The sequence below is a fragment of the Fundulus heteroclitus genome, chromosome 16, assembly GCF_011125445.2.
Source record: "Fundulus heteroclitus isolate FHET01 chromosome 16, MU-UCD_Fhet_4.1, whole genome shotgun sequence".
Lineage (NCBI taxonomy): Eukaryota > Metazoa > Chordata > Actinopteri > Cyprinodontiformes > Fundulidae > Fundulus > Fundulus heteroclitus.
In genome coordinates this window covers 36,071,055-36,097,313 of record NC_046376.1, presented here as the reverse complement: position 1 = coordinate 36,097,313, position 26,259 = coordinate 36,071,055, and the positions used below count along the sequence as shown (strand labels likewise).

General features: G+C 42.6%; 1 protein-coding gene across 1 annotated transcript; it reads right to left on the bottom strand.

The window, feature by feature from the left end:
* Positions 1 to 693: 693 nt before the first annotated feature.
* LOC105939767 (proline-rich protein 12-like) lies at positions 694 to 25,628 on the bottom strand. The gene is made up of 5 exons (XM_021308174.2): positions 25,390 to 25,628; positions 14,676 to 14,824; positions 6,651 to 6,812; positions 1,945 to 6,488; positions 694 to 1,317 (listed from the first exon to the last, which is right to left on the bottom strand). Exons 1-5 carry the CDS (start codon positions 25,467 to 25,469, stop codon positions 1,312 to 1,314), a joined length of 4,941 nt encoding a protein of 1,646 aa, XP_021163849.2. The 5' UTR covers positions 25,470 to 25,628; the 3' UTR covers positions 694 to 1,311.
* Between the last annotated feature and the right edge of the window lie 631 nt (positions 25,629 to 26,259).

Here is a 26,259-nt window from a genome sequence, read left to right as displayed (position 1 = left end):
TAGGGCTTACAGAAAACAGAGCACAAAGAAAGAAGAAGAAGAAAAAGAAAAACTTTTGCAAAACATTTCATCCAATAGTGCCAGATCCTTATAGAAGAATGGATTAGGAGGTATCAGAATGAAAGTCTGAGGTGTTTAAAAAAGTACACACCTCCTTGATTTGCGCCTACTACAGTCTTCAATATAAAATATATTCATAAAGTTCACTGGACCAGAGAAAGTCTATCTAAAACCTCATCAAATTCACATCAAATACCAACAGACTGTGCTCTGGAACTGTCTTTCTCTCACTGATTTTAGAAGCCGTGTCTTTGAAGCCCTCAGTGATCTGTAGCGTTTGATTTGGACCCACTTGTTAAATGGTTTGGAGTTACTTAATGATTCAACTTTCTAAGGTTAAAAGGGATGATATAGCTTTCAATATTTTATTCACAAGGTAGTAACTCTCTACTGGGTGGTAACTAAAACTATGCTCTGCTAATTCTTTGCTACAACAACAAAAAGCTTCCTTTATTTCTATTTTGCTTACCTTTACATGAGAACGTTCCATTGTACAGGACAGATTAATAGGTTAGCTGACAAAGTTTTGTTGTGAGATTTATTTTTCCTCTCTCCAAATAATTTTAATAATATTGTAAATATCGAGGAGTTAGAATAACTATTATTAATATTATTAGTTATTTTACGTGGGTTTTTTTTTTTTGTTCTCTGCTTTTCTGCTTCCTATGTTAGGATGTATTTAATTGTATATTTTCAAGACAGTTATTTTGTTAACTTACTGCACATGTGAAAACTTCATAAAAAGAGATTTAAGAAAATGAAAATAAACGGATACTTCTGGAGCTGCACAATATATCGGATCACAATAATCATTACAGCATCAATGTTTATTTTTTAATATGGTAATTGCTTGTCTTGAATAATTTATGGATGAACATGTTTCAAGTGCCATGCATTACTGCACTTTGTGGCAGTAATAATAGACTTTATATGTCATTGCTTTTCACAACTTCAAGGGATGATTGTGATGGCTATGCTTAATCTCAAGGTATGTGGTGTGGAAATGGTGATGATAGAAACCTTTTGGCTTAACTGTAACTGATTTCATCATTGCGAGCTTCAACAATCAATATTGCCTGTTTTTCTAATACTGTGCATCTCTAACATGTTTTTGAGTGAGAAGAAAAGGCTGAAACTCAAAGGGAAATTTTTCTTTACCTGTAGTAGACAGATCTCATTTCGCTGAGTTTGTTGAAAAGTCAAGAAATTCTCCAAGTGTTGGAAGGCTAATAGCTAGTCAGACTAAAATGTTCACATCTGTGAGATATAAAAACATATGTAAATTTTTTGAAAGAGACTATTATATTTTTTTTGCTGTGTTCCCTGCCAAAGAACAGCCATGTTATTAAACAAAGTTAGATTAGCTGAAGCTGCAAGCTGTATCAATCCACCTGATCAGTTGTAATTCATCATTCCCGTGTACGTCCACAAAGAGTAAATATTTAGATTTCACATTAAGCTATCCTTTACACAGTGAAACAGATTCCTGTGCTTGTCCAGGTCTGGTAGTAGTTTGTAGATTATCCAGGCTGACTGACAATCAGCTGACTGATAATATCTTAGTAACATGAACGTAGTTTAATTGAGAAAACCTAACAATGTCCTTGTGAAATTAAAGACAATAAAAATTTTCTAATATAACGTTGTATCCCTTGAAATTGAACCTGTTGCAATTGAGTTGTTTTAAATTGCGACAGCTAAAATAAGGACCTCCACCTGACTAATTGTTAGCATTCCAAAGCCTTTCCAACAAAATCAAAGTACTATAATGTCCGTCTACTCTAGGTAACAACTATGACTAATAACTTAACTGAGCCAAAATTTAAAAAAGAAATCCAAACCATGCATTTTAATAAGAATAATTCTTAGTTTGTTGCATTTTACCTTGATTGGTCTGGCCAAGTCTTGTTGGTGTGCTTGCTGATGCTCCTGTTGATATAGCTGCGAATGGTGCAGTTGATGGTGGGAAAAGGAAACTTGCTGCTGCTGATGATGGAGGTGATGCTGCATATGTTCATGTGAAGCTTGATGAAGATCTGTCTGTTGGCTATAATGTTCTTGTGGGTGTTGCTGGACATGCTGCTGTTGGCTATACAGTTGCTTTTGGTGCTGATGATGATATGGAAGGCTGTGTGCTTTGTTAATGTCTCTGTGAATTTCCATAAATCCATCATCTCGTCTGCCACGTCCCCTCCCCCTGCCACGTCCTCTCCTTGTTTCTCCAGCAGCCGAGCTCATCAATCCCCTGCAGTGTGGAGGCTCTGGAAGAGGACGTATACGTGGTCTACCTCGTGGGCGAGGAGGGCCTTCACGTTTTGGCTTAGTTGGTTTCCTGCCTCTTTTCTTAGGAGCATCAAGAGGTAAAATTTGGGAATGGTGCCCAAGAGGAGTGTAGCTAGATGGATGACAGAAGTCTACATCACTCATCATGGGACTGAGCCCAGTAGCACCGGTAGCCCTCCTACAACTTGATACCAAGTCTGGCAACAGGTCTGGAAGTCGTCGGCTGTTGAGACGAATATCCGCTGGAACATCAGCTTTATCTTCATCATCTTCAAATTCATACTCTTGTGGATAGTTTTTCTTTGTTTGGGGTAGTGGCTCACGTCGCTGTTTGAGCAAGTGAAAGGAGCTGGTCTTCAGCAGTTTTTTGGGTCTAGAAGAACAAAAGATGGGTGAGGTAAGACCGGTGTTGCTGGAACTTCCACCCATGGCTCCCATCATTTTGTTAACTGATCCATCCACTTGGGCTTCTGAACCCAGTGCCATAGAGGGAGTCTGAGACTGGATGAGGCCAAGCTGGTCAGTATTTACAGTAGAAGGAAGCTCGTGGGTCTTCAGGGAGTCAAGATCTAAGTGCAGATTGCCATTACCTGTTCCTGGGAGGTTGTGGCAGTACTGTCCATAACCTTGATCAGTGTGAGGATTACCTACATCGTATCCCTCACCAGCATGCCCCACTTTCAGGGCTTCTATATCCTCCTGTGATTGCCCATGCCTCTTACTAAGGCATTCTTGAACAGCCCGACCTGTCCCAGAATCACCAGCACAGTTTGACTTATATTCAGTTGAACAAAACATGTCCTCCATCTCAGGAAAGAATGAACGATCCTCGTCTTGTAAAAGAGAGTCTGAAAAGCAGATGGATGTTACAGGCGGAAACCGTTGCTGTTGCTGAATTTGATTCAGTCCAAATTTATTTGCTGGGCTAATTGTGCCAAACTGGTGTCGTTTGAGTTGGTCAAACTGGGAATGTGGGAGTTGTGTTTTTTGCTCTCTTTGTTGAGTTTGCTGCAGATTGTGAGGAGAAGCCATGTTTCCTGAAATCCTGCGAGGTGGTGCATGACCTAACTGTTCATGTGATAGCTGCTGGTGAGTGTGTGCTTGTTGCCCTTGGAGGCTATGAGATCGGGCGTGGACAGGGGGTGGGTCGAGGTGGTGAAGGTGTGAAAGTGTGGATGCACCTAACTCTGGTTCATCAAGAAGGTTATGGAGATCTGAGTGCTTTTGTTGAGAATTATGCTGAGGCAGAGGTCTGTGCTGGTGTCTATACCTGTCTCCACCACCTCCCTCCCCTACTGGAACAGTCACACCAAGACCAGTTCTGTCAGGTGGTTTACTAGTGTCAATGGTACTGGCCTGGGAAAGAGATTCATCAAGCATGTCCAGAGAAGGCTTTGAGTTTTGACTTGTTTGAAGCTGATCTCTTGATTGAGCAGCAAGACTGTAGTGGGTATCCATACATTGGTTCTGCAGTGGAAGTGGCAACTGGGGAGAAAGGTTTTGTGAATTGGGCTCTACCCCAGCAGACCTCACTCCTGCATTTACACCCATCATACTCTTCTGACTCAAAGGGTGATGTGGTTGCTGCTGCTGCTGCTGCTGCTGTTGCTGCTGCTGCTGCTGCTGCTGCTGCTGTTGTTGTTGCTGTGTGAGTACATGCTGAAGGTCCATCTTAGTACAGGGAGTATGAGAAAGTACCGACTGCATCATATGTGTTGACTGTGAAGGGTCCGGTGATGAATCTGCCAAAGAATGGGGGGCCTGGCTTTGGCGAGGCTGCAGCAAATCTGGAGTATTATATGTATTTGAAGGTTTCTTTAGGTCCATGTGAGAATTGCTCTGAGAGTGGGAATTGGCCTGGCTGTGCTGAGAATGTTGAGAGTGCTGCGTAAGTTGATTATGCCGGGAAAGCTGGGTGCTTTGCTGGGAGTGTTGAGTGTGTTGCTGAGAATATGGGGATACATGTGTGGTGTGATAAGAGTGTTGGTGGTGTGGGTGTTGGGAATAGGGATCCCCTCTTCCATACTGTACTACAGACCCTAAAGACTCAGGATGCTGTTGATCAGTCTGAATAGTAATGGAGCAAGAAAGAGATTCTGAAACTCCTTGTGCTTCTCTGGTGGGAGACTTTGATACAATCAACTCTGACTTCGGCAGTTGTTTTTTCTGAGTTGATTCTAACGGTCTATTTAGACCATTTGCTGTTTCGCTAATTGTTGATTCAGGACCAGGGTAGCTGACAGTGTTATTGGTGCGAATGACACTCTGAGGATGGAAGCACTCATTTGAGAGCTTGTTGTTATCAAAGGTGATCTTGCTTTCACCATCCCTGACCTGTGTTATACATTGGGATAGTTGCTGAGAATGTGAATGATGTTGGGAAGGGTGAGGTGCTGATCTTTGTGTGTGTAATAAGTGTTGGATTAGAAAATCATCAGCTTCCTCTGCTTCAACTCGGGATCCATCAGCCGGCAGTAATTTTGCATCAGTTTTTGGTTTGGTTGTTATAGAGTGATAGGAGTCGCTTTGAATTTGATGTGTATCTGGGAAATTTTGAGGTGAGGACATGAAAGTAGGCGACAGGATGGAAGACAAGCATTTAGTTCCCCCTGAGCTTCCAGGGGACTGTGCAGGACGACCAGCTGCAGGTGACTGCAATGCAGAGTGACTGAGAGTAGAAATGATAGCAGGTGATGTAGCTGACTCATGCAAATGGTAGGAATTGTTGCTTTCATTCCCAACAGCAGGGATAGCACTTCCTGAACCTATAGATCCAATTCCACCCCTTTGTGTTGTTAGTCCTGATAGAGGTCCCATCCTTGTTGATTCATTTCCATAATCCAAAGAAGGGCTGTTTGCCCTTCTGAGAGAACCAGAGCAATAACTGGAGTCACCAAAGACTATTTCTGCAGAGAATGAGCGTCCTCTTGAGCCTATACTGGCAAAAGTCTTTCCCTCTGTAACCCCTCCACCAGAACTTAAATCCTGCAGATGAGGTGAGCTGAATCCTCCAAGAGTCCCGGCCATGTGTGCAGATGGACCATGGGTGGGGGAGTAGGTCTGAGAATGGGACTTGGGGGGAGATTGGTTTGGCATGATTGTGCTAGATTTCACCAGAGATTGAGAGCTATAGCTAGGTAGGCATTGTTTGACAGCAGGTTGTTGAACAAGGGTAGACGACACCACTGGCAGTGGAGGGGGTGCTGGGGCTAGCCGAGGACCAGACTGCTGGCAAGGAGGAGCAGACAAAGAATTACTATTTGTCTTGGAATTAGAGGTGGATGAAGAGGACGCTAATGGTGGAGTGTGAGGAGTATGGGAAGAAGAAGACAAAGAGCCTGAGGAGGAATAGCCACTGTTGGAACTGGAACCATTAGGTCCCTTTGTGGCAGATGAAGAGGATACAGAGGAACTGGTTGATGAGGTTGTGTAGGAAGTTTGAATATTTGGTTGATATGTTTGAGTTTCCATCTGCAGTGGAGGTTTGGGATCAGAGGATGAACTTTGCTCATCCAGGGGACTACAGGGCATTCCAGTATGCTGATGCTGGCTGACTAACTGTTGGTACCTAGATGACCCACCACAGCTGGCATATTGCTGTAGGGATGTAGAGTGAGCTGAGGGTGATCGTTGGTAATGTTTGATTACACTGTCTTGTCGAGAAATTGCCCTCTCCGGAGAAGGTTGTGGCTGGGGGACTGCTGTACCCAGCAGGGGTGGACCAGAAGAGAACATGGATGAATTATATAACTCAGAGGACCGGCTGTGAAGTTGGGAAGATAACAGACTGAACTGGGGAGAAGGCAAGTGGCAATTAGAGGAGTCAGAAGGGGCTTGGTTCTGAGAACCCGGGGGCTTCTGTGATCCCCTAAATGTGACACTTTGAGAAGAAAGCAAGCGATCAAAGCCCAAGTTAGACTGGGAGGGTGTTTTTATGTGCAAGAGAGCATCATGGGGGGATAACAAACCATTGGAAGTTGGGCTATATGTAGGGGTATCCTGCAAGGACAGAGATGGAGTCAATGATCGTCCAGGAAAAGAGCCAGGATGCTGATACGCAGAAATGGGTGAAGAGGATGAAAAGGATCCGGAACTTGAGATGGCCCCAGAAATAAAGAGCTCTGCAGGGGCTGGTGTATGCATGGCTAAAGGACACAATGATAAACAAAAAGGGTTGGTCAGCACACTAAGACAAGTTTTTATTTTAAAGCAAAAGCGTTTTGTTGCTACATTTTTGCAAATGATTTGGGTAAATCATTATGGAAATTGAATAATCATTCAAATTCCAGTAGACCACTGACACTCACTGGGCTGCCAAGATGGTGTCCGAAATTGAGAGAGGAGAGATGAAGCTGAGGGTGTAGGCTGTTGATCCCGGGACTCTAGGGCTGAAATCAGATTCATGACAGCAGGGTCAGGGCCGGAGGTGCTGGCATGGTGCAGGCTGGTGTCAAACAGCCCAGAAAGACCTGACAACAAACAATAATTACATTTAGTTTGGTTAACTTTATTCATACAGAGCTAGTTTAATATTAATATAATCTCAAAGCACTTTACAAGCAGCAACAAAAATATTAAATCTAATCATACCGATTTAATGTCAATAATATACATTTTAGTATGATCCTACTTGTTACATAATATATTCAAGTTCAGTTTATTATCCATACTTGTACAGCAGCTTACAACAGTCTAAAGAAACCCAGCCAATTGCATCGAATTACTGACTTACAGCAATCCCTCTTCCTGAAGGAGCATGTAGTGACAGTGGACAGCCAATTGCATTGAGTCGTTTTCTTAGGAATGTTTTCTTAGGAAGCATATAGCAAGAGCTGAAAAGGAAAACTACTCTTTAACAAGAAAGAAACCTTGAGCAGAACTCTCCTCACAGCTGGTTTATGCTTGACACACATATGTGTGACATACGGACACAACGTGTGGACACAACGTGCGGACACAATGTGTGGACACAACGTGTAGACACAACGTGTGGACACAACGTGCAGATGTAACATCTGCAGCATTTATGCTCCATGCGCCTTTTCCTCTGAAGTAGCACTATTCTCCTAGACTGTAGAGGGCGGTGTTGTGCTCCCACGCCAAGCATACTACAGCTTCCCTGGGCAGACTGACAGAGGCGAGGCTGCCATGCACCGGTGCCACCGGGCCCTCTGACCACCACCAGCAGGCAATTTGGGTCTTGTCAAAGGACACAATGACTGAGACTGGCAACCCGCCAATTGCAGGACAAACTCCCTAACTTCTGTGCCACTGTTGCCCTCTGTTTGGATAGAAGAGGCCTGCTCAGCTCTACAGGACTGTTTTGGAAACACTGACTGGGATGTATTTAAAGAGGGGGCTCACCTAGAAAGCTACACATCATCTGTGCTTTTCTATATCCACTTCTGCACTAATGCTGTCCTACACACAAAGACAATCAGAGTGTTTCATGACCAGCAACCATGTGTTAAACCGCTTCTTTGCACGATTTGACTCTCCAAGCAGCAGGGAGCCTTAACATTTTTCCCAGCCAAAGGAGCACCATCAGCCTCTCGTCCTGAAGCTCCACCAAATGACCTCTTCCCTGAAAAAGGTCATACCAACAAGGCAGCAGGTCCAGACATTGTGTCAGCCCGGGAACTTAAATCATGTGCTGACCAGCTAGCAGGGGTCTTTCTGGACATCTTAAACCTCTCCCTGCAGCTCTCCACGGTTCCTGCCTGTCTGGAATCATCCGTTATCGTGCCTGTCCCCAAGAAACCAATCATGACCTGCCTCAATGACTATTGTCCTATCAGACTGACCCCCGTCATCATAAGGTGCTTCGAGAGGATCCTTCTAAAGTACATCAAGGAAACCATCCCTGCTGGCCTGAGCAGCCTGCAGTTTACCTACAGGGAGAATCGTTCAACTGAGGATGCTGCCGTAGTGTCTGCTAACACTACGACTTTCCTCGCTCGTGAAGTGTGAATTGCATAAAACACTTTTGTCACCGCCAGCAATCCAGTCCTTTCGCGTTTCTTTTACGAACTTATCCAATTTCTTTCGGACCTTTTGATCCACCGGCCAAGTATGTAGCGAAACTTTCTGGCCTGCACTAGACCGCGGTGAAGTGGATTTGACATTGTGAAGTGGACAGCGGAGCACTCCTGAGAAACAAAAATCAAATCAGATTTGTTGACGGTCCCTAACTGTACCACCGCGTATGGGAGGAGGGAGCAGCTGAGAGACGCTGGCCGGAATCGGAGTCCTTCAACCGGATCAACCGTGAGCTAGATCCCGCCAACTCCGCAGAGCTTGAATGTCCAATATCAAAACCAACTTCACCGCGGTCTGCACTAGGCCTATAAGCGACACTACAGCCACCAACTACGCACCTAGAAGGCATTTTACCTTGTAATTAGTTCGGCTATATTTTTTATAAGCGCTTGCTCATAGTACACGTGGATCCGCAGATTTGGTGTGTGAAAGAAGATCCCGGAAAACATGTATATATATCCTGGTTTGCCGTACCAGTTGTACAATGTAAACAATGTGTGTTTCTATGCAAGTTCGATTCGCGCGTTCTCGTTGTTCTTGAATTGACGTCACACTTGTCGGAAATGGCCGATCGTAAACGGAGGCAGCACTCAAATGCGAAATACCATAATCGGTATAAAAAATGTGCGATATTTCATATTTAAACTTAATTTGAACACTTTTGATACATGAGTATTCAAAGTTTACCTTGTTCTGGAAGTTATTCAACGGTTTTCAGGATATTTTTTTCGGTACAAGACTTAGACTTTAAGCTGTTCTTTACGTGTATCTCAAGTGAAGCCTTTTGAAATTTAGCTTCCAGGACATTGTCAACTTCCAACGTGATTGGTATTTTGGAGCTGTCCCTGCACAAATGTGACCGGCCAAAGCAAAGCCTGGAAAAAAGTCTCCCCGGGGCCGTTTTGAGTTCTTTGGAGATTCTGAAAGAGTGGAATCTAGCTTTCCAACGATGTCAAAACTTGTGGAAATGAACAAAAAATTGACGAAGACATGACCATTTGAATGTTGGCACTCTGCAAATAAGATTAGTGATAAAAACAGGCCTCAAAAATGTTTAAGCTGTTGATTTGAATTACTTTGCATACCTTGCAGCTACACCTCCTACTCCTTCAATACCAGTAGAGGGTCCAGATCAACTCACAGCACTATGTTTTTCAAGATAATTCACAACTCTGCATTACAATATTTGTGTTAGAACTTTAAACTGACCAAAAAATTGCAACACCAAATTTAATGGTAACGCACACCAAAAAAAACTAAGCAAAAAACTTAGGTTATCATTTACAAAATTGGTCAATGTCAAACAGTTTGTTTTTATCATGTTTTTGTGTCTGAGAATTCCATCATGCACAATGGTATTGTTGCTTTTTAATTGCTTTTCAAAAAGCCCCTCCCTGGGCTGCCACCTTACCGTGATGGAGGGGTTTGAGTGTCCAAATGATCCTAGGAGCTATGCTGTCAGGGGCTTTAAGCCCCTTGTAGGGTCAACCAAGGCAGACAGGTCCTAGGTGAGGGACCAGACAAAGAGCAGCCCAAAAATCCCCTTATGATGAGCAACATTATTGGATTTCGTGTTCCCTCGCCCGGACGCGGGTCACCGGGGCCCCACTCTGGAGCCAGGCCTGGAGGTGGGGCACGTTGGCGAGCACCTGGTGGCCGGGCTTTTACCCATGGAGCCCGGCTGGGCTCAGCCCCAAGAGGTGACACGGGTCCACCTTCCAATGGGCTCACCACCTATCGGAGGGGACAAAGGGGTCGGGTGCATTGTGCAATGGGTAACAGTAGAGGGCGGGAACCTTGGTTTCTGATCCTCGGCTGCAGAAGCTGGCTCTTGGGATGTGGAATGTCACCTCTCTGGTGGGGAAGGAGCCTGAGCTCGTGCGCGAGGTTCCGACTAGAGATAGTCGGACTCACCTCAATGCACCGCTCTGGCTCTGGAACCAGTCTCCTCGAGAGGGGCTGGACATTCTTCCACTCTGGAGTTGCCCTTGGTGAGAGGTGTCGAGCTGGAGTGGGCATACTTGTTGCCCCTCATCTCGGTGTCTGCACATTGGGGTTCACCCTGGTGAACGAGAGGGTGGCCTACCTCTGCATTCGTGTGGGGGGACGGGTTCTAACTGTTGTTTGCGCTTATGTGCCAAACAGCAGTTCAGATTACCCACCCTTTTTGGAGTCCTTGGAAGGGGTACTGGAGAGTGCCCCTCCTGGGGACTCCCTCGTTTTGCTGGGGGACTTGGGAGGAATGGCCCACCTGATCTGAACTCGAGTGGTGTTCTGTTGTTGGACTTCTGTGCTCGTCATGGATTGTCAATCACACCATGTTTAAGCAAAAGGGTGTCCATATGTGCTCTTGGCACCAGGACACCCTAGGTCGCAGTTCAATGATCGACTTTGTTGTCGTTTCATCTGATCTGCGGCCGCATGTCTTGGACACTCGGGTGAAGAGAGGGGCGGAGCTATCCACCGACCACTACCTGGTGGTGAGTTGGCTCCGATGGTGGGGGAGGAAGCCAGGCAAAAACTCGGACGTGGGAAGAGTTCGGAGAGGCCATGGAGAAAGACTTCCATACGGCTTCGAAGCGATTCTAGTCCACTATCCGGAGTCTCAGGAGGGGGAAGCAGTGATTGGTGATGTATCTCCTCAGAATGCAGGAATGAACAGAGATGTTCACATCTATACACTGTTTTTCGTACTATTGAGCTAAGCCTACGGTTGAAACATAAGAAATAAATATTTTTCATGTCTTGTGTGTCAGGATCCTCCCTGCTCTGGACTCATGTTTTTGTTTATTGGACTCATTCGTGTTTAATTATCCCCAGCTGGTATTTAAGTTCTCTCCGTTTTGCTTCCCCGTTGTCGGGTCATTCTGCGTTCAGCCTGTGTTCTCCCCGTGCTGCTTCCTCTGAGTTCTGTCCCCTGCGCTGTTGCCTTTGTTGGAGCCTGTGTTTGTCCCTGTACCCCTGTAAGTCTTGTTGATTAAAGTTCCTGTCCACTGCCTCATTGCCGCCTAGGTCCTCGCACCCTCTCCATGACATTGTGTTACATTAAAACACTTAAAAAGGTAATCTGCCACTTAAATCGTGTTTGGATATTAAAAATGGAAGGTTGAATGATGATGGTGAGTTCTTTAGCTTTTTTTAACATACAAAACTATTTATACACTACACCATATTTTATTGAAAACGTTTTAAAACAATAAGTCCCATGTCCTGATGTTCACGTTCATGTTAATGCTCGCTCTTCTGCCACAAGTCCAAAGCTTTCGTCATCAACTCCGGTTAACATCAGCTGGAAACTATGAATGTGCTCTATCCGCAGTCAGATGCTATTACATGATGCTGATTTCTCCTGATACAGAAATTAAGATACTCCGGTGTCCTGGTAAAAAAAAAAAACGTTCCCATAGCAGAGCGCTCTACAATGGCGGTTGGGTTATAGCACAATCAGTTCATGTTAATGCTACTCTGCCCCAAGTCCAAAGCTTTCTTTATTTACTTTATTAACTCCAGCTGGAAACTATGATTAAGTTATGCAGTCACTTCATCAGTTTGTTCTGCTTCAGGCTCTTGATACAGAATATGAAAAAAGTCCCACATCCTGGTTAACATGTATTCCCACAGTGGAGCGCTGAGCAAGCTGCAATTCTGCTCTTGGAGATCCGTTCAGCTCGGTCCATCTTCTTCGCAAGTCACGGAAACTCAGTTTTTCTTTCAAACAGCTTAAGTAACTCCATAAGTAGCTATCTGCTCTCTTCAAACACGGAGCTTATTGGCCGACACGCAAAACAAAAACCTCTGCGGCCACATTAAGGTGGCATACAAATGAGCCACAGCTTTCCCCACCCAGACATGGAGATATCTGTTGGGGGGATTTTAAGCTAAAAAATCCTGAGTTTAAACACATTGAAGGTTTTTCACGTTTTTCTCAGTTTGTGCTCTGTCAACTTTTTCCTATTTTTGCTTTGGCGGGTCACAAATGTGACGCCATTTACGTTAATCAACAACCCCCTGCTGAAGCTGTCCAGTATTGTATAGGGGCCTGAGTTGGCAACCCTATCAGGAACAAACAAAATGTTTAACAGTGCTACAAGCTCTAAAGGAGTCTTTATTTAGGCATTTTTCCCCACTGTTTATTCCTCGGACGCAGCATACCAAAGGGGGAAAGAATCCGCCCACCTCTCCGCCTAAAACAGCTATCATTAAGTATAAATTATGCTGGTAACACACGTTACCAAAAAAATATTTATTTTTCAGTTACTTAGAAACCAGTGAGATGCAGAGCTTGAAAAGCTGCACATATACTCATCAAATCTAGGGTTGCACTGCATAAAAATTGCTATATTTCCTATAGGATTCCCCATTTAAGACTATTAGTGGGCTAAAAGCGAAGCAGAATGTAATCTTTCCGTCCGCTCGAACCACAAACAACACCTGTGCTGGGAGAAAAACTTCAAACTCAGCCTTCGGCTTATGTAGTTACGCGCTAGAGTACCCTGTGCAATAGAGGAGATTTGTCTGGTCAGGACAGAGACTGATATGAGAAACCTGTCGCTGTGAAAGGTAAAGACAAAGGTTATAAACTGTAACAGGCAAGAAGTGTATGGAGTTGAAAAGGAAAAACATCAGCAGCTGGATCATGCGTAAAGACGCAGCATGAACCCCTGTGTGCTTCAAGTGTTGCTGCTGAGGGGAAAATGTCGGACCATATGGGCTTGATGAAACTCAGCCTCATTCACCAATGAGGTTAAAGACTTATATTGATAAACAAACCCGTAGATTAATGATAATCGGGGGTGTTTTTATTGCCTGGATGTGAATCTGATAATTCATATTGTACCTTTTATAATGAACTACAATATTTTCTTGTTAAAGTCAGGTGAAAAAAAGATTATGTTGTTGAGCTGTTTTTAAGAACTTTTGCTTGCAAAACAATCATATATCCCCCTTTTTAAAAACTAATAATATTGTCAACTCAACATTATTTATAATGTTGAGTTGACAGACCCGTGATCACTGTTGCCAAGTCTGCTTATTTCATGCGACTATGGGCTTTTTTTCCCTTAAGTCTCTTGTAAATTCACGGGTTGCGTTTTTTTTTTTTTTTTTTTTTTTTTGCTTGTTTCTGAAAGTGAAATTGCTTATTTGGGCTCTAAAATAAGTGATGATAAACTAAGAGTTATTAAGAGACCTGCTTGCACTACAGACACTTTGAGTATAAGCAGCTGAAATATCCCTCCACTTCGTCACGCGCTGGAGCACATCCTCTTCTACACTGACATAGGAGCCGAGGGAGTAAAGGCAGAGGGGGCAACTCTGCCCGTATTTTTAGCAGTTTACGGTGGCAATAGCCGGTGATATCTGCTGAAAGTAGATTACATGGTGAAGGTCACCATTTTGAGCAGAGATTGGTTCTGAAGATGAGTTTTTACACGCTGATAACATTGCAGAAACCCAACCCATAAACCATACTTTAATACTTATTAATTAGTTGTCTTTGTATTTGACAAACTAAGGCTGAATCACGTTGCCAAATCTGTACTCTGGAGTTACAGTGTCAGCACATCCAAGCTGTGCTAAACAGTTCTCTTAAACTGGTTTCAAGGGTGTTAAGCTCCTGACCCAGTTGCAAGCAAAGTGTAAGAATGACCTGGAAATTTAAAACCTTTTTCCAGGCTTAAAAAAAAATTGTGTGTATGAACGTGGCTATAAACAACATGCAACAATATACAAAGAAATTATTGTTGTTGGTGTGAAAGTTCAGAATTAGATGTGTGTGTCAGAGAGTGAAAAAATTAACAATAAAACTTGTGACTTTATTGAAATGTAAAAGTTGTATTTATTTATATGCATATGTTTAATACCATGTCTATCTTTGTTTAAGAGGCGAAAAAATATTTCAGCATGAAAACAGGTATTTATTTACACATTTGTTTACACATTGTGTAAACATCAGGGCATTACGGTTAGCAATTTAGCCATTATTGGCCATAGTTTAACATTTTATGGCACCAGGATGTTTTCATTCCAATTCTGTGCTTGAAAAATAAAAAATATTTTTTGTAGAAGCATGTTTTTTATTAGTGTAATTTATTGCAAAATTGCATATTAAAATGCCCAAATAGGTTTTTACACTTTCAGAAGTAAAATAATAAAATATTCAATTCATTTGCTATTAATTTTGAGTTAACTATTGACATTATGCGATTATTCGCAATAAAAAAAATGTATTTGTTTGACAGCCCTATTGAAAATACAAGAATTTGATACAACAGACACACCAAGTAAATCCTTACCAAGTGTCCGTGTGGGAGGACCCCAGGCCCCACCCTGCCTGGGGTGGTGGTTAGTTGCATAGCCTTGGAGGGGATGAGGGGGGCCATAGGCTTGACGGCGGAGAAGTTCTGAATCTGGATGGGATGACCTGGAGCTCCCATATATGAGGCTGAAAAACAAATTAGTAAATTTGACTTTAAAATCACTTTTATGTAAAACATTAGTCTGCTTCAAAGAAGCATGACAGTAGCAATATGAAAACAGTATCACCATCAAACCTGTAAACACAACTGGAGTTATAAAAATACATTTACACAAACACAGAAGTCTGCACCCTGTTAGAAAAATAAATATAACACTAATTATGTATTTGATGCACAGACCGCCAAGAACCATCCACTAAATCCTGGATTCTACAGCCTTGTGTAATTAAAAGTCAATCACACATGTGCCTAAAATTAGCTTAGAAAAAATTTACAAGTTAATTGTTAGTATGGGTTTCCATCAGACATCTATCTAATCGCATGCTTTGGTAAGTGTATAACCTCAGGTTAGCGTGCTACATCATGTCTATTAAATATTTTTGAATTACCACGTAATTTAAACTCACATGTTTTTTTTTCCATGTCTTGTAATGAGTTTTTAAGGTACTTATTATAAACTAAGTTGGGTCAAAATGTCTAAACACAAATGTTTAAACACATTTAACACATCCTTTTTCCCTTTAAATTTTTTTATTGGAATACTGAGAATCATCAACTGACATTGCATACAGGGGATCTAAAGAACATAAATCCCTATGAAGAGGTTAGTATTATATATAATGAGAAATAATAAATTAATTCAACATTAAATTTAATTATTTCTAAATGATTTCAAATTATTTCAAATCTTTTTTTCCACCTTCAAGGTTAAACAGTTTCAACTGTGAGTCACATTGATATTGACATGCACTATACACATATACTTAATTCTCTCACATTAAATCTTTTTCAGTTTTATTCAAAATTGTACTGAAACCTGAAGTTTACATACACTACAATTATTACACCTTAAAACAATTAGGGAAAGCTCAGAGGCTGATTCTGATGATGATATTGTGATTTTGTAAGCAATTTGCTACAGGTTTAACTTGCTTTTTTAGTGTCCCCATTATTAATGTTTAAGTGGAACTGTTCATATATCCAAGGGCCACGTGTCTGCTCAAACACATGACGTCAGAAGACTGTCAGTCTTCTGACAAACAGGGTGAAGTCACTGAGTAACTAGGTTTCAGAAGAAGAATCAGACTCGGAATATTTAAAAGAAAACTCGCTACAGTCAAAGCAGCTACTGAGTATAACATTAGATACTGAACAAAGACGGAATCCAACGTGAAGGTGCACACTTTTGGTGCTTGGCAGCTGATGAAAAACATTACAATGCCAAACTCTCGATTGACTTGGCCACCTTGCCAAGTAGAACTGAATCAAGCCGACCTTCACTGAACCTGGTGAGGCCAGAATAGAGGGTTGTACAACAGAGGATCAGACAACTAGTGAAGGCAGACAGGTGGCTTAAAAAGAGGAGGCAAACAAAGGGGAAATCAAAAGTGCAGGTGAAGTCAATGAAGCACTAATCAGAGTAACAGGCACAAGCAAGAAAGTGACAGGCAAAACCCACAGAGAGAAAATAGAGATCAAAAGGGAACAGAATCACAGAGATCTTATAACAAGGTGAAACATTCAGAATAACAAACTTAGAGCCTAATCAAAAATACATAAAAAAATACCCAAGGGTAGTGATGCAGGATACAGAGAACTAAAACAACAAGTCACAACACTGAGAATATTAACAAAGAGCACGATCAGAAGTAGCAAAGTTCAACACAAAACAAATGGTATAATTGGAGTAAAAAGGGGTACCTTGCAATTCTCAAAAATAATAACATGTTTCCATAATGGTGAACAACATTAAACTATTACTGATGAATCACCATTTTATTCAACTTGAGCATTCCATTTTCTTTACTGTGTGTATCAGCATGCTATATCTCAAATCACTTATATTTGACCATAGTAACTTACAAAAGTTCTTTAGGTCATAATCAAATCCACACTGACTAGCATGCTCTAGCTAAAGAAAAGGAATCCCAAAGCATGGTGATACAACCTCCATGTTTCAAAACGGGTATGGTGGTTGTTGTTTTTTTTTTGTTGTTGTTGTTTTTTTGTTTATTGGTAATGCACAGTATGGTGTTAGTATAAGGTTATTTACACGTGTGATTCACATGTGAATACGTAGAGTGGCAAGAAGAGGTATAACAGTGTATGGTCCCCCCCTCTGCCAATGCTTCAGCAGCCTGTGATGTCATCCATACAAACCAAACACAGCATCCCCAGGCCCTTTTTTCTGATTTTAATCATGTTTCCCTGTCCTCCGCTGTCCCCACCTTTACCCAGTATGTTACCTGGTGCACCAGAGACAATAAAAAGCTGGATTTGTTGTATGCTAAAACCAAGGAGACATACAGTTCCTATTCCCTAGAGGGTCTGGATCACAGTCTGATTTGTCCCCCGTCTGCGCATAAATGTGAGTCGCACAGTGACAAAATGGTCTAATAAGACTAAGGAAGTTTTGAGGAACTGTTTCAGCTCCACTGTGTGGGAAGAGCTCTGTGTATATCATGGAGAGGACATTGACAGGATCACAGATTGCATCTCAGACATCATTGCCATCTACGTTGACAACTGTGTGCTCCCCATGAATGTACTGTCTTTCTCCAATAACAAACCCCAGATCAAATAATCTCAAATAAAGGCTCTGATCAAGGAGAAGAATGGGGCCTTAAGATCAGGATGCAAGGAGGGGTTCAGAGTTGTGCAGAGAGAACTGAGAAGCAAGATTAGCAATGGAAAAAGTGTCTATAGGAAGAAGATGGAGGATAGGCTGCAGCAGAATGACATCAGTGGGGTTTGAAAGAGCCTGAAAACAATTTTGAGTCAAAAAAGCCCCTTTAATCAGGCTCTAATCTAATTCACAGGTTCAGTTCCGTTCAGCCTTTAGTCTATTACACTCGTGTTGGTTTTCAACAGACCCGGTAAGGCCCAAGGGTTGGGCAACTTCTCCTGAGGCCAGCTTTAGCCCCACCTCCAGGTGTCAGTGCTGTGCCACTATTAAGCATTACTATGTGACATTAAAGGAACTATACCTGATTCTACACAAATTTGAAGTATGAGTAAGGAGAAAAGTTTAGTTTGAACTGTAAGCCCTGCACCCAAATGTTTTTTTTTCCCCATGAGAAACTCTCGACATGCACAAGACTAAATGCGCACCTCAAACTCGTGCACAATCCTCCGGAGGAAACAAAGCTTCATCGAAGGATTTTTCTTCATAAATGGTTATGTCTCGGGAAAATCATATTTTCCTATGTGAATGGAATGATCAACACTTACATGCATGCCATTTTGTTCTGCAGTTTAGCAACGGCTCTGCACCTCGTTGTGCCATTGGCAGAGAAAAGTTGTTGTGTTTTCCCCAGTTCACTGCTTATTCCTACTTAAAAAAAGCCTGAACTTGTTTGATTGCACAATCAATTAGTTAATTGTTATTATCAAATTATGTCTTTTAACTCAGAATATATGGCGTGAAAAGCGTTTTTCTTAACTAGACAAAAATAAATTCAGGTATAGTTTCTTTAACACGTAAAAGAAATTTGTGAAAAATGGTGAAGAATAAAAAAGTTAATTAATCATTTTAAATAATCTTTTGGACTATAAGGATGAAAAATATACGGTAAATAAAACAAGAAAACATGTTTGTATTATTGTATATGCAAGAATGTCTTGAATACGTTTTAAGTATAAAATAATCCACTGGATCACAACACAAGGCCCAGCTTCTCACTGTCTGCACGTGTGTGTGTGTGTGTGTGTGTGTGTGTGTGTGTGTGTGTGTGTGTGTGTGTGTGTGTGTGTGTGTGTGTGTGTGTGTTCTTGTACTTGCAGCTAAACACATCTTGCTCATTTTACTAGTAAAGTGAGGACCTTTTGTCGGTCCTCTCTTTTATTCTGGGATAGGTTTCGTACTATAGTGTCACCATGTACTTTAAACATGTGTCTGTGTGTTTGGGGGGGGGGGGGGACATAAGCAGAGTGGGGAGTCGAGACGGTCTGATCTGCTCCAAAGTTTGCCTCACAGAGTAAAAATTTAGGGCTTTATGAGAATTTTTTTGCCTCAGGAATGACAAGAACAACAGTAGGCCTTTAAAGCACTAGACCGCAGACTTTTCACCACAGTGAAATTATTGTTATACTGGAGATTGCCGCTGTGCTGATTTGTTGGATTGATCTTTGGCTGAAGCTTGTACTGTTCAGCACCAGGTAAATCTATGGGCGTGATCCCCACACTTTCCCTGTCTGTGCCCTGTGTCCCCCTCGCGTTTTTCAGCTGTTACACCCATTTAATCCGGTAATAAATGTTGTGGTAAAGTCTTTTTTCTAAGCCATCTTTAATCACACACACGCTAGCACCAGTATCCGGTGGAAAGTGTTGCCAGATAGAGAGGTTTCCAGCTCCAAATAGGGGCTTCTTTTGAGCACGTCTGGGTAGGAATAAAAATGCTTTTTATGTGGGTTTTTAGTAAGCATTCATGGGAAAAATAAATAAAAATAGTTGACATTGTGTGGCTGAAACGTAAAAAAGTCTACATTTTTATAAAATGCTGTTTCCTTGCAGCAACCTCCGGGTTGGGGAGGATGTGCTACCCCTAGTGGAGGAGTTTAAGTATCGTGGGGTCTTGTTCACGAATGAGGGGAGATCAACAGGCGGATTGGTGCAGCGTCTGCTGTGAAGCGGGCGCTGTACTGGTCTGTTGTGGTGAAGAAAGAGCTCTACGTCGAGAAGAGCCAGTTGAGGTGGCTCGGGCATCTGGTCAGGATGCCTCCTGGACGCCTCCCTGGTGAGGTGTTCTGAGCACGTCCCACCGGGAGGAGACCCAGAGGGAGACCCAGGACACGCTGGTTTCCTTGCACCCATTTTATTAGTTCATTTATCTTGAAATTCACTTTGTGCACGTTTTTGTACTTCCATTTGGGTCTCTACTGCTTCCAGAAACAGTTCAAGAAAAAACATCCAGCTGTTTTTTGGCAATAAGTAAATGTTTTGTTGGCGTCTGGAAAACAAATAATTTGAAAAACCTCCCGGTTATATATCAGCGGGCACTGCCCCTCACTTAGCCATCCCAGCTGAACCCAACCCTAACCCAAGCAACCCCAGCCAGGCCCAGTCAGACCCCTCACCTAGCAACCCCAGTCTAGCCCCTTACGTAGCAACCCAAGCAAAGTAAAACTGTAACATACAAAAAAAATGATATCTTACTAGGGATTCGAGTTATCAATTAATAAGTTAATCTGAAGTTGATTTATCTCATCGACTGACCAACAATTTATTGATTAACGGCCATTTTTTTTACAAACCCTAGTTTTCTATTGAATCAAGAGGGTCTTTCCATAACACGCAGGGCTAATTTTATTTATTTTTTTACAATATGCTGAATTTTAAAAGAGGCACATCATTGTATTTTAACAGTTTATTGTGAAACCTGCATTAAATACTGACTGAATAAACAAAAGTTGTGGTTTTCTCACACATTATTAGATTTGGACATATTTAACAAATATAACAAAACAATAACCTATTAGGTTACTAAATAGAAACAAATAAATTGAATAGAACAAAATATTTGAAACACTATCCCCATGAAAGCCCTCAACATCAACTGCGTTTTTGTCATCATGTCTTTTTCTATCAAGTTACAATATTTTTGCATAATGCCCTCCGCTTTTATGTCATCACATCCTCGCCTTCTGAGCACATCAGTGCGTTTTGCTTGAAAAGCTAGAAGAATAGAAGCTATTTAGCTGACAACTTAAGGAGCTTGTTGAGTGTTTACATTTGAAAACAGAACCACATAAATTAACATGTTGCATCCTTGTCGTCATTAAACAGTGCAATCAAAAATGATCCCACATTGGACTCGGTTTGGACATGTTGCTGCCACCAATACTTTTTTCTCTTACTACTGCGGTCTGGCTCCACTTTAGAATGACCTCTTCTGGATGGAGCCCACACTACAACACTGAAAGAATGTCTAAGAGGACGTTATCAGCTAATTGGATGGAACAAACTTTAATCTAATTAACCATTAATCGACAATTATTCGTAAATTGATTATTTGTTTGCGTCCCTCTTACAATGAAGTTACAATTATCAGAATAAATCAAATGCACAACTTAACATTGACATTAATACGTGCCAAAAATGTACATATAATTCCCTAACACTACAGCTGAAAAGACACAGAGAACTAATGGTTAGTATGATGTTAATTGAAAATTACATAGGGATGCTAGCACTATTAGCGTCTTCTTTTTTTCTTCAGATTCTTCCAATCTAAAACAACCAAAAGGCCTCCTGGAAGTATCTTACACAAACCAACACTTCAAAATAACATAACACTCCCAGACAGATGTTTCTAGGCAGATGAGAAGATATGTATAACATGATAGTTTAACACTGCAGAAACGTGGCTTTCAACGTAGCTCTTGCACTCTGTAATGCAGCCCTGTAGAAATAGGCTACTTACCATTCAGAAACTGTTGCTGCATCTTTGCTGATTGTGCAGTAGGCTCCCCTTCGTCTGCTTGTGGGTCTGACTCAGGGTCAAAATACTGCTGTACCTTTGTACATCTGATTGCAGCCATTTTCACGTGTATAAATTGCTAGTGTAAACACTTAGTTGGGCCAGTTACAGCTTTATTCCATAAAAGTGACAGAGCCCTAAAACAGCTTATTCTCAAAGGAGCTCAAAGGAGCTCAGTCATTGGTCAATGAAGTGTCACTATGAAATGGTATTGGTCAATGTCACTTGTAAATTCCCCAAATGGTATTACGTTAAGAGTTCCACTGATCAGGGTGCACTGGTGGCGCAGCGGGTAGTGAGACCCATGTACAGAGGTCTTAGTCCTCGACGGGTTACACTCCAACCTGTGGTCCTTTGTCGCATGTCTCTCCCCCGCTTCCACCCCCCTTCCTGTCAGCCTACAGTGAGCCACTAGAGCTGTGAAAACTCCCAAAAAAAATCCCACAGCTCAACCTAAAAATATTTCATGGCTGTGTATAAAAGAGAAATGTTGGATTAATCTATACTGTGTGTAAGAAGGAACATTTTTTATATTAAGTTGCATTTACAATTCATGCTGGTAGGCTAGTAATAACTATTTTTGCGGTTGCTGTGATGACATGATTGAGAAAGAGATCTTTGTGTGTACTTTTTTTATTTTGTTTCTTCTTTGTGTTCATGCGGTTGTGTGCAAATGCCGTGTTCTTTATTATGTATGTAATAGTTCTACGATGTTAAGAGAGATTTGAGCTGGGTTTGTTTGTTTGTTTTTTTAGTTGAGAGGGATTTACATTTTGCCCATCAGTCAGATCGGGCAACCCTGTAGGTAGATCCCGACAGGAGACCTGCTGCAGTGGTGCACGGTGTATCAGAATCATGTTCAGTAAACCAATGTAAGTTCCATTCATCCATATTGTAACACGCCTAACCCTCGTGAGGTCGCGAGGGGTTGCTGGTGCCTATCTCCAGCTGTCAATGGGCAAGAGGCGTGGTACACCCTGGACAGGTCACCAGTCTGTCGCAGGGCATCACAGAGACAAACAGGACAAACAACCATTCACGCACACACTCACACCTAAGGAGAATTTAGAGAGGCCAATTAACCTAACAGTATTGTTGGTTTTTTTTGGACTGTTGGAGGAAGCCGGAGTACCCAGAGAGAACCCACGCATGTACAGGGAGAACATGCAAACTGCATGCAGAAAGACCCAGGGCAAGTGTCCAACATAAGTTGAATAATGCTTTTCATGCACATGTTAGTTAAATGATGACTAGTTAATACATGCCCATAGGTAATTCCCACAAGACCAGACTGCAAGTAAGTGACTCCAGAAAATCGGCATGTTGATAGTATTCCAGTAAACAGTGTTACATAGGAACAGCATAACCAAGATTTGTATTAGTTTTTTTTATTGTTTTTTGTAAGCTATGGCTTTGTCAAGTGGTGGGAGAGACAGCGAGCTCAATTTGTGGCAGTGGAAGCCAGTAATCCTGCTGAGATCCGTACGAGGTGGAAAAATGTAAAATGTCTGCCGAGTTGGATTCACTCTCAGCAGCAACCTATACAGACATTGTGAATGATCTAATGCACCAAAAAGTGTCTAGACCATATAGCACTTAAAGCCTGGACACTTTCAACCCAAGCAACAGTGGCTCGGTGAAAGATGTAAATATACTAAAAGTAAAGAACAAGATTCTCATCATAGGTAGGGTAAGTAAACAGTATTGTTTTTCCACAAAAATAACTGATATATTTGCTATACCAGTCTTATACACTTATCTGGTCATTTATATTCTCAAAATTGGAATGAATGTAAAGTTAAAATGATACAACTGTTTTATTTTAAAATCAATTTAATTTTATTCATATAGCACCAATTCACAACAAGTCATTTCAGGGCACTTGACAAAGTCAATTCAATCAAGTCATATAAGGGATTTACAGTACAATCAATCGTGCAATCAAATTTAACAAGAGTGTAACAGAAATGTGTGCATTTAGATGTAATAACTAAGCGTCTCTGCTCCACTCTCCATAATTTACATGGACGTAGATTTAAATTGGCATGAATGTTTGTACACAAATGTAACAAAAATATGTGTATTATATGCTCAGTGTTGTCATTTGGAACTTTCTGATCTGGCTATTACCCTGTAGATGTTCAAGGGTCATTCTGTCAACTCAACCACAATTCGCCAGCCAAAACTTTACATTTTGTTAGTATATAATAAAGAAATATTTCACTTTATAGTCCCCCAGAGGGGAAATTTGTCCCTGTGTTTAACCCATCCCTTAGGGAGCAGTGTGCTGCCAACACTAACAGGTGCACAGGGAGCAATCTGTGGTCAAGGGTCTTGCTTAAGGACTCAGAGTGAATTTCTAACTGGCAACCTTTGAGGAGTCTCCAAGAAGCAAACACCTGGCTTACCACTAGACCACCACTCCCACAGTTTATATTTAAAAAACTAAAGTGGTCCCCCAATGTACTGTGGCTGTTTGTGGTTATTTAGTCACTAAGGGAAGGTGCGAGGAGATGTTAAATCCCACAATGGACTTTTGACAAAATTGTCCCCCACACTTCTGAGATCATGGTTATGCTCTTGGGTAAATCTGATCTACATCTCTCCTCAGTATATGCTCTGAGGAAATGTTTGCCTTTTTTTACACATAAGCATGCTCTAAATGTCTTGCTGCACCAATAACGTTTCGGCTGCTCAAAAGCCCCAAAGAAACAGAAATTATGACTTGTTATATATTTTATGTTTATGAACTTCATTTAAGAATATAAACGAGTGACTTATATGAAAAGCTATTTACATGGGGAACCCAGGTTGCAGCCATCAATAATTAGGATATTAAAGTTTTCTACAGGACATAGATCATTTCACCTGTAACACATCCAGCTGTTGTCCATCAACAGTTGAGGTTTGGGGGTCGGCGTGGGCAAATCACGGTCTTGCTCCAATCAGCTCGCCGCGCAGGAACCCATAGTGACGGCAGACTGATGTGGTTGTCAAGGCGACCAGTAACGTGGAGAAAAGCTAACACAGTGCTGGGCTAACTTTAACGTGACTCGAGGCCGCCCGCGCGCTTCATTTTGAGACGCCAGCGTGGACGTGAAAGGAAACGACGTTTTGTCCATCAGTCCTCTCCTCTCTAACGGCTCAGAGACAGAAAGCCTTCTGTTAGTTTGTTTAAAACTCGACGTACCTGTCCCAGACAGGTGTCCTCTCTGCTGCCTGGGGACACACGCTGACAGCTGACACGACGGCGCTAAGCGTTAAGACGGTGGAAGTGTTAGCCTACCGGGAAAAAATTAATTAGGTGATAACCTGGGCGGCATCGTCTGTCACGTGACGTAACTGTAAAGCATTGTTTACTAATAAGGGAGAACGTTCCCACCTTTACGTTCCAGCTGCGTCCGTTCACTCAGCACCTGGCCGAGCACCGAACGGTCACTGGAGGAACTTTAGTCCTCCGCTCTGCCGAGGAGCCGTGCCTCTGCGCTCCCCTCCACCAGTCTGGGATCTTGCGTTACTTTGCCTCACGGCTGACAGTAAATCTGCTTTTGATTTCGAACATATCTAATTGGTGCCGTTCCAGTCGGGCTGCCAGGGATACCTGTCATCCTCTGGTGAAGCCAAAACAGCGAGACAAAGGTGCAGCGGGGACAATGCAGTCATAAAAAAAAAGCTGCAAGTCATTTCTGTGTTTTTATTACAGTCTCTGCTTCCAACAACCCATCCCCCTTCATATTTCCCCTCTCCGGTCTTCAGAAAACTATTAACCTTCCTTCGCATTCCATGCGTTTCAGTTAGAGACAGCCCCCATAGCCCTCCCCTTCCCTGGATGACAATACGGCTGGCTGTACCTGAGACTGGTGGCCATGAAGCGGCAGCAGCGGCGGCGGCAGCGGCGGCGGCGGCAGCAGCGGCAGCAGCAGCGGCAGCGGCAGCGGCAGCAGCAGCGTGCGTCTGTGGCTGAACGCAGCGGCGCAGGCAGCGCTGGACACCGGCATTGTTTCAAACCAACTGAGCCTCCCTCCTCCCCTCCACCCCCACCACACGCTTACCTTGCTTTCGATCTGTCGTAACTCCATCCCGTCCCAGTGCCCAGGTCTCCAAATCCTGCTGTGGGATAATTCCTCTCCATGAAAAGAACAGGCTGGATGAAGATGGGCAGATAGCGAGAGAGAGAGAGAGAGAGAGGGGGGGAGGAGGGGGTGGAGGGGAGGGAGGACCGTCCTCTCTCCTCAGCGCTCGATTCTGTTTATTTCTCTGCTTGACGAGTCTGTAGACTCGAAGGAATGGGGAGGAGAAGAAGTGAGGGGGGGAGAGGAGGAGGAGGAGGGGGAGTCACAGCAGCCAGGAGCACCTCCTCCCCTCTCCTCTCTTCTCCTCTTATATATTTCACAGTCTATTGTCTGTTGTGTTGAGTTGATGGGCCGCAGAGCAGATGCTGCGTGCTCTTCAGCTACTTTGATAAACCAGCGGCTGGATTCACCCTCACAGCTGCTGCTGCTGCTGCTGCCTTGCAGCAAACTGGAGCTATTTTCTCTCATTTTGTTCACCAGACGCCATTTTTCTGAGATGGAATGACTGAGCTGGCGTTCACCCCCCCTCTGTCTCACGCACAAAACACACAGCGTGGCTGACATGTGTTGGGAGACTTTGGATCTGCATCCCCGCGATGAAACGTGGTGACAATGAGCCAGCACACGCATTACAGCACGTAGAGACAGAGCCGTGCGCTGGCATCCCTCAAAGTCCAGGCGAATACCTGGGATGAAATCAAAAGACCAGTGTCTTCTATTGTTATCCGTTTATTTAATAAAACATATTGCTGTTTTTCTGGGGAGAAAGGGGATCTTTTGGGTTTTTTTTTTTTTTTTTTTTTTTTGCATAAATCTTTTTGGGTGGACAGCAGAACCACCCATAATGAA

Excerpts from the sequence above, each read along its gene's own strand:
- LOC105939767 (XM_021308174.2), bottom strand. The coding sequence starts at position 25,469 with ATGGAGAGGAATTATCCCACAGCAGGATTTGGAGACCTGGGCACTGGG. Across the intron at positions 14,825-25,389 it reads TACGACAGATCGAAAGCAAG|CCTCATATATGGGAGCTCCA; the intron begins GTAAGCGTGTGG and ends TTTGTTTTTCAG. Across the intron at positions 6,813-14,675 it reads TCCTCCCACACGGACACTTG|GTCTTTCTGGGCTGTTTGAC; the intron begins GTAAGGATTTAC and ends GTTTGTTGTCAG.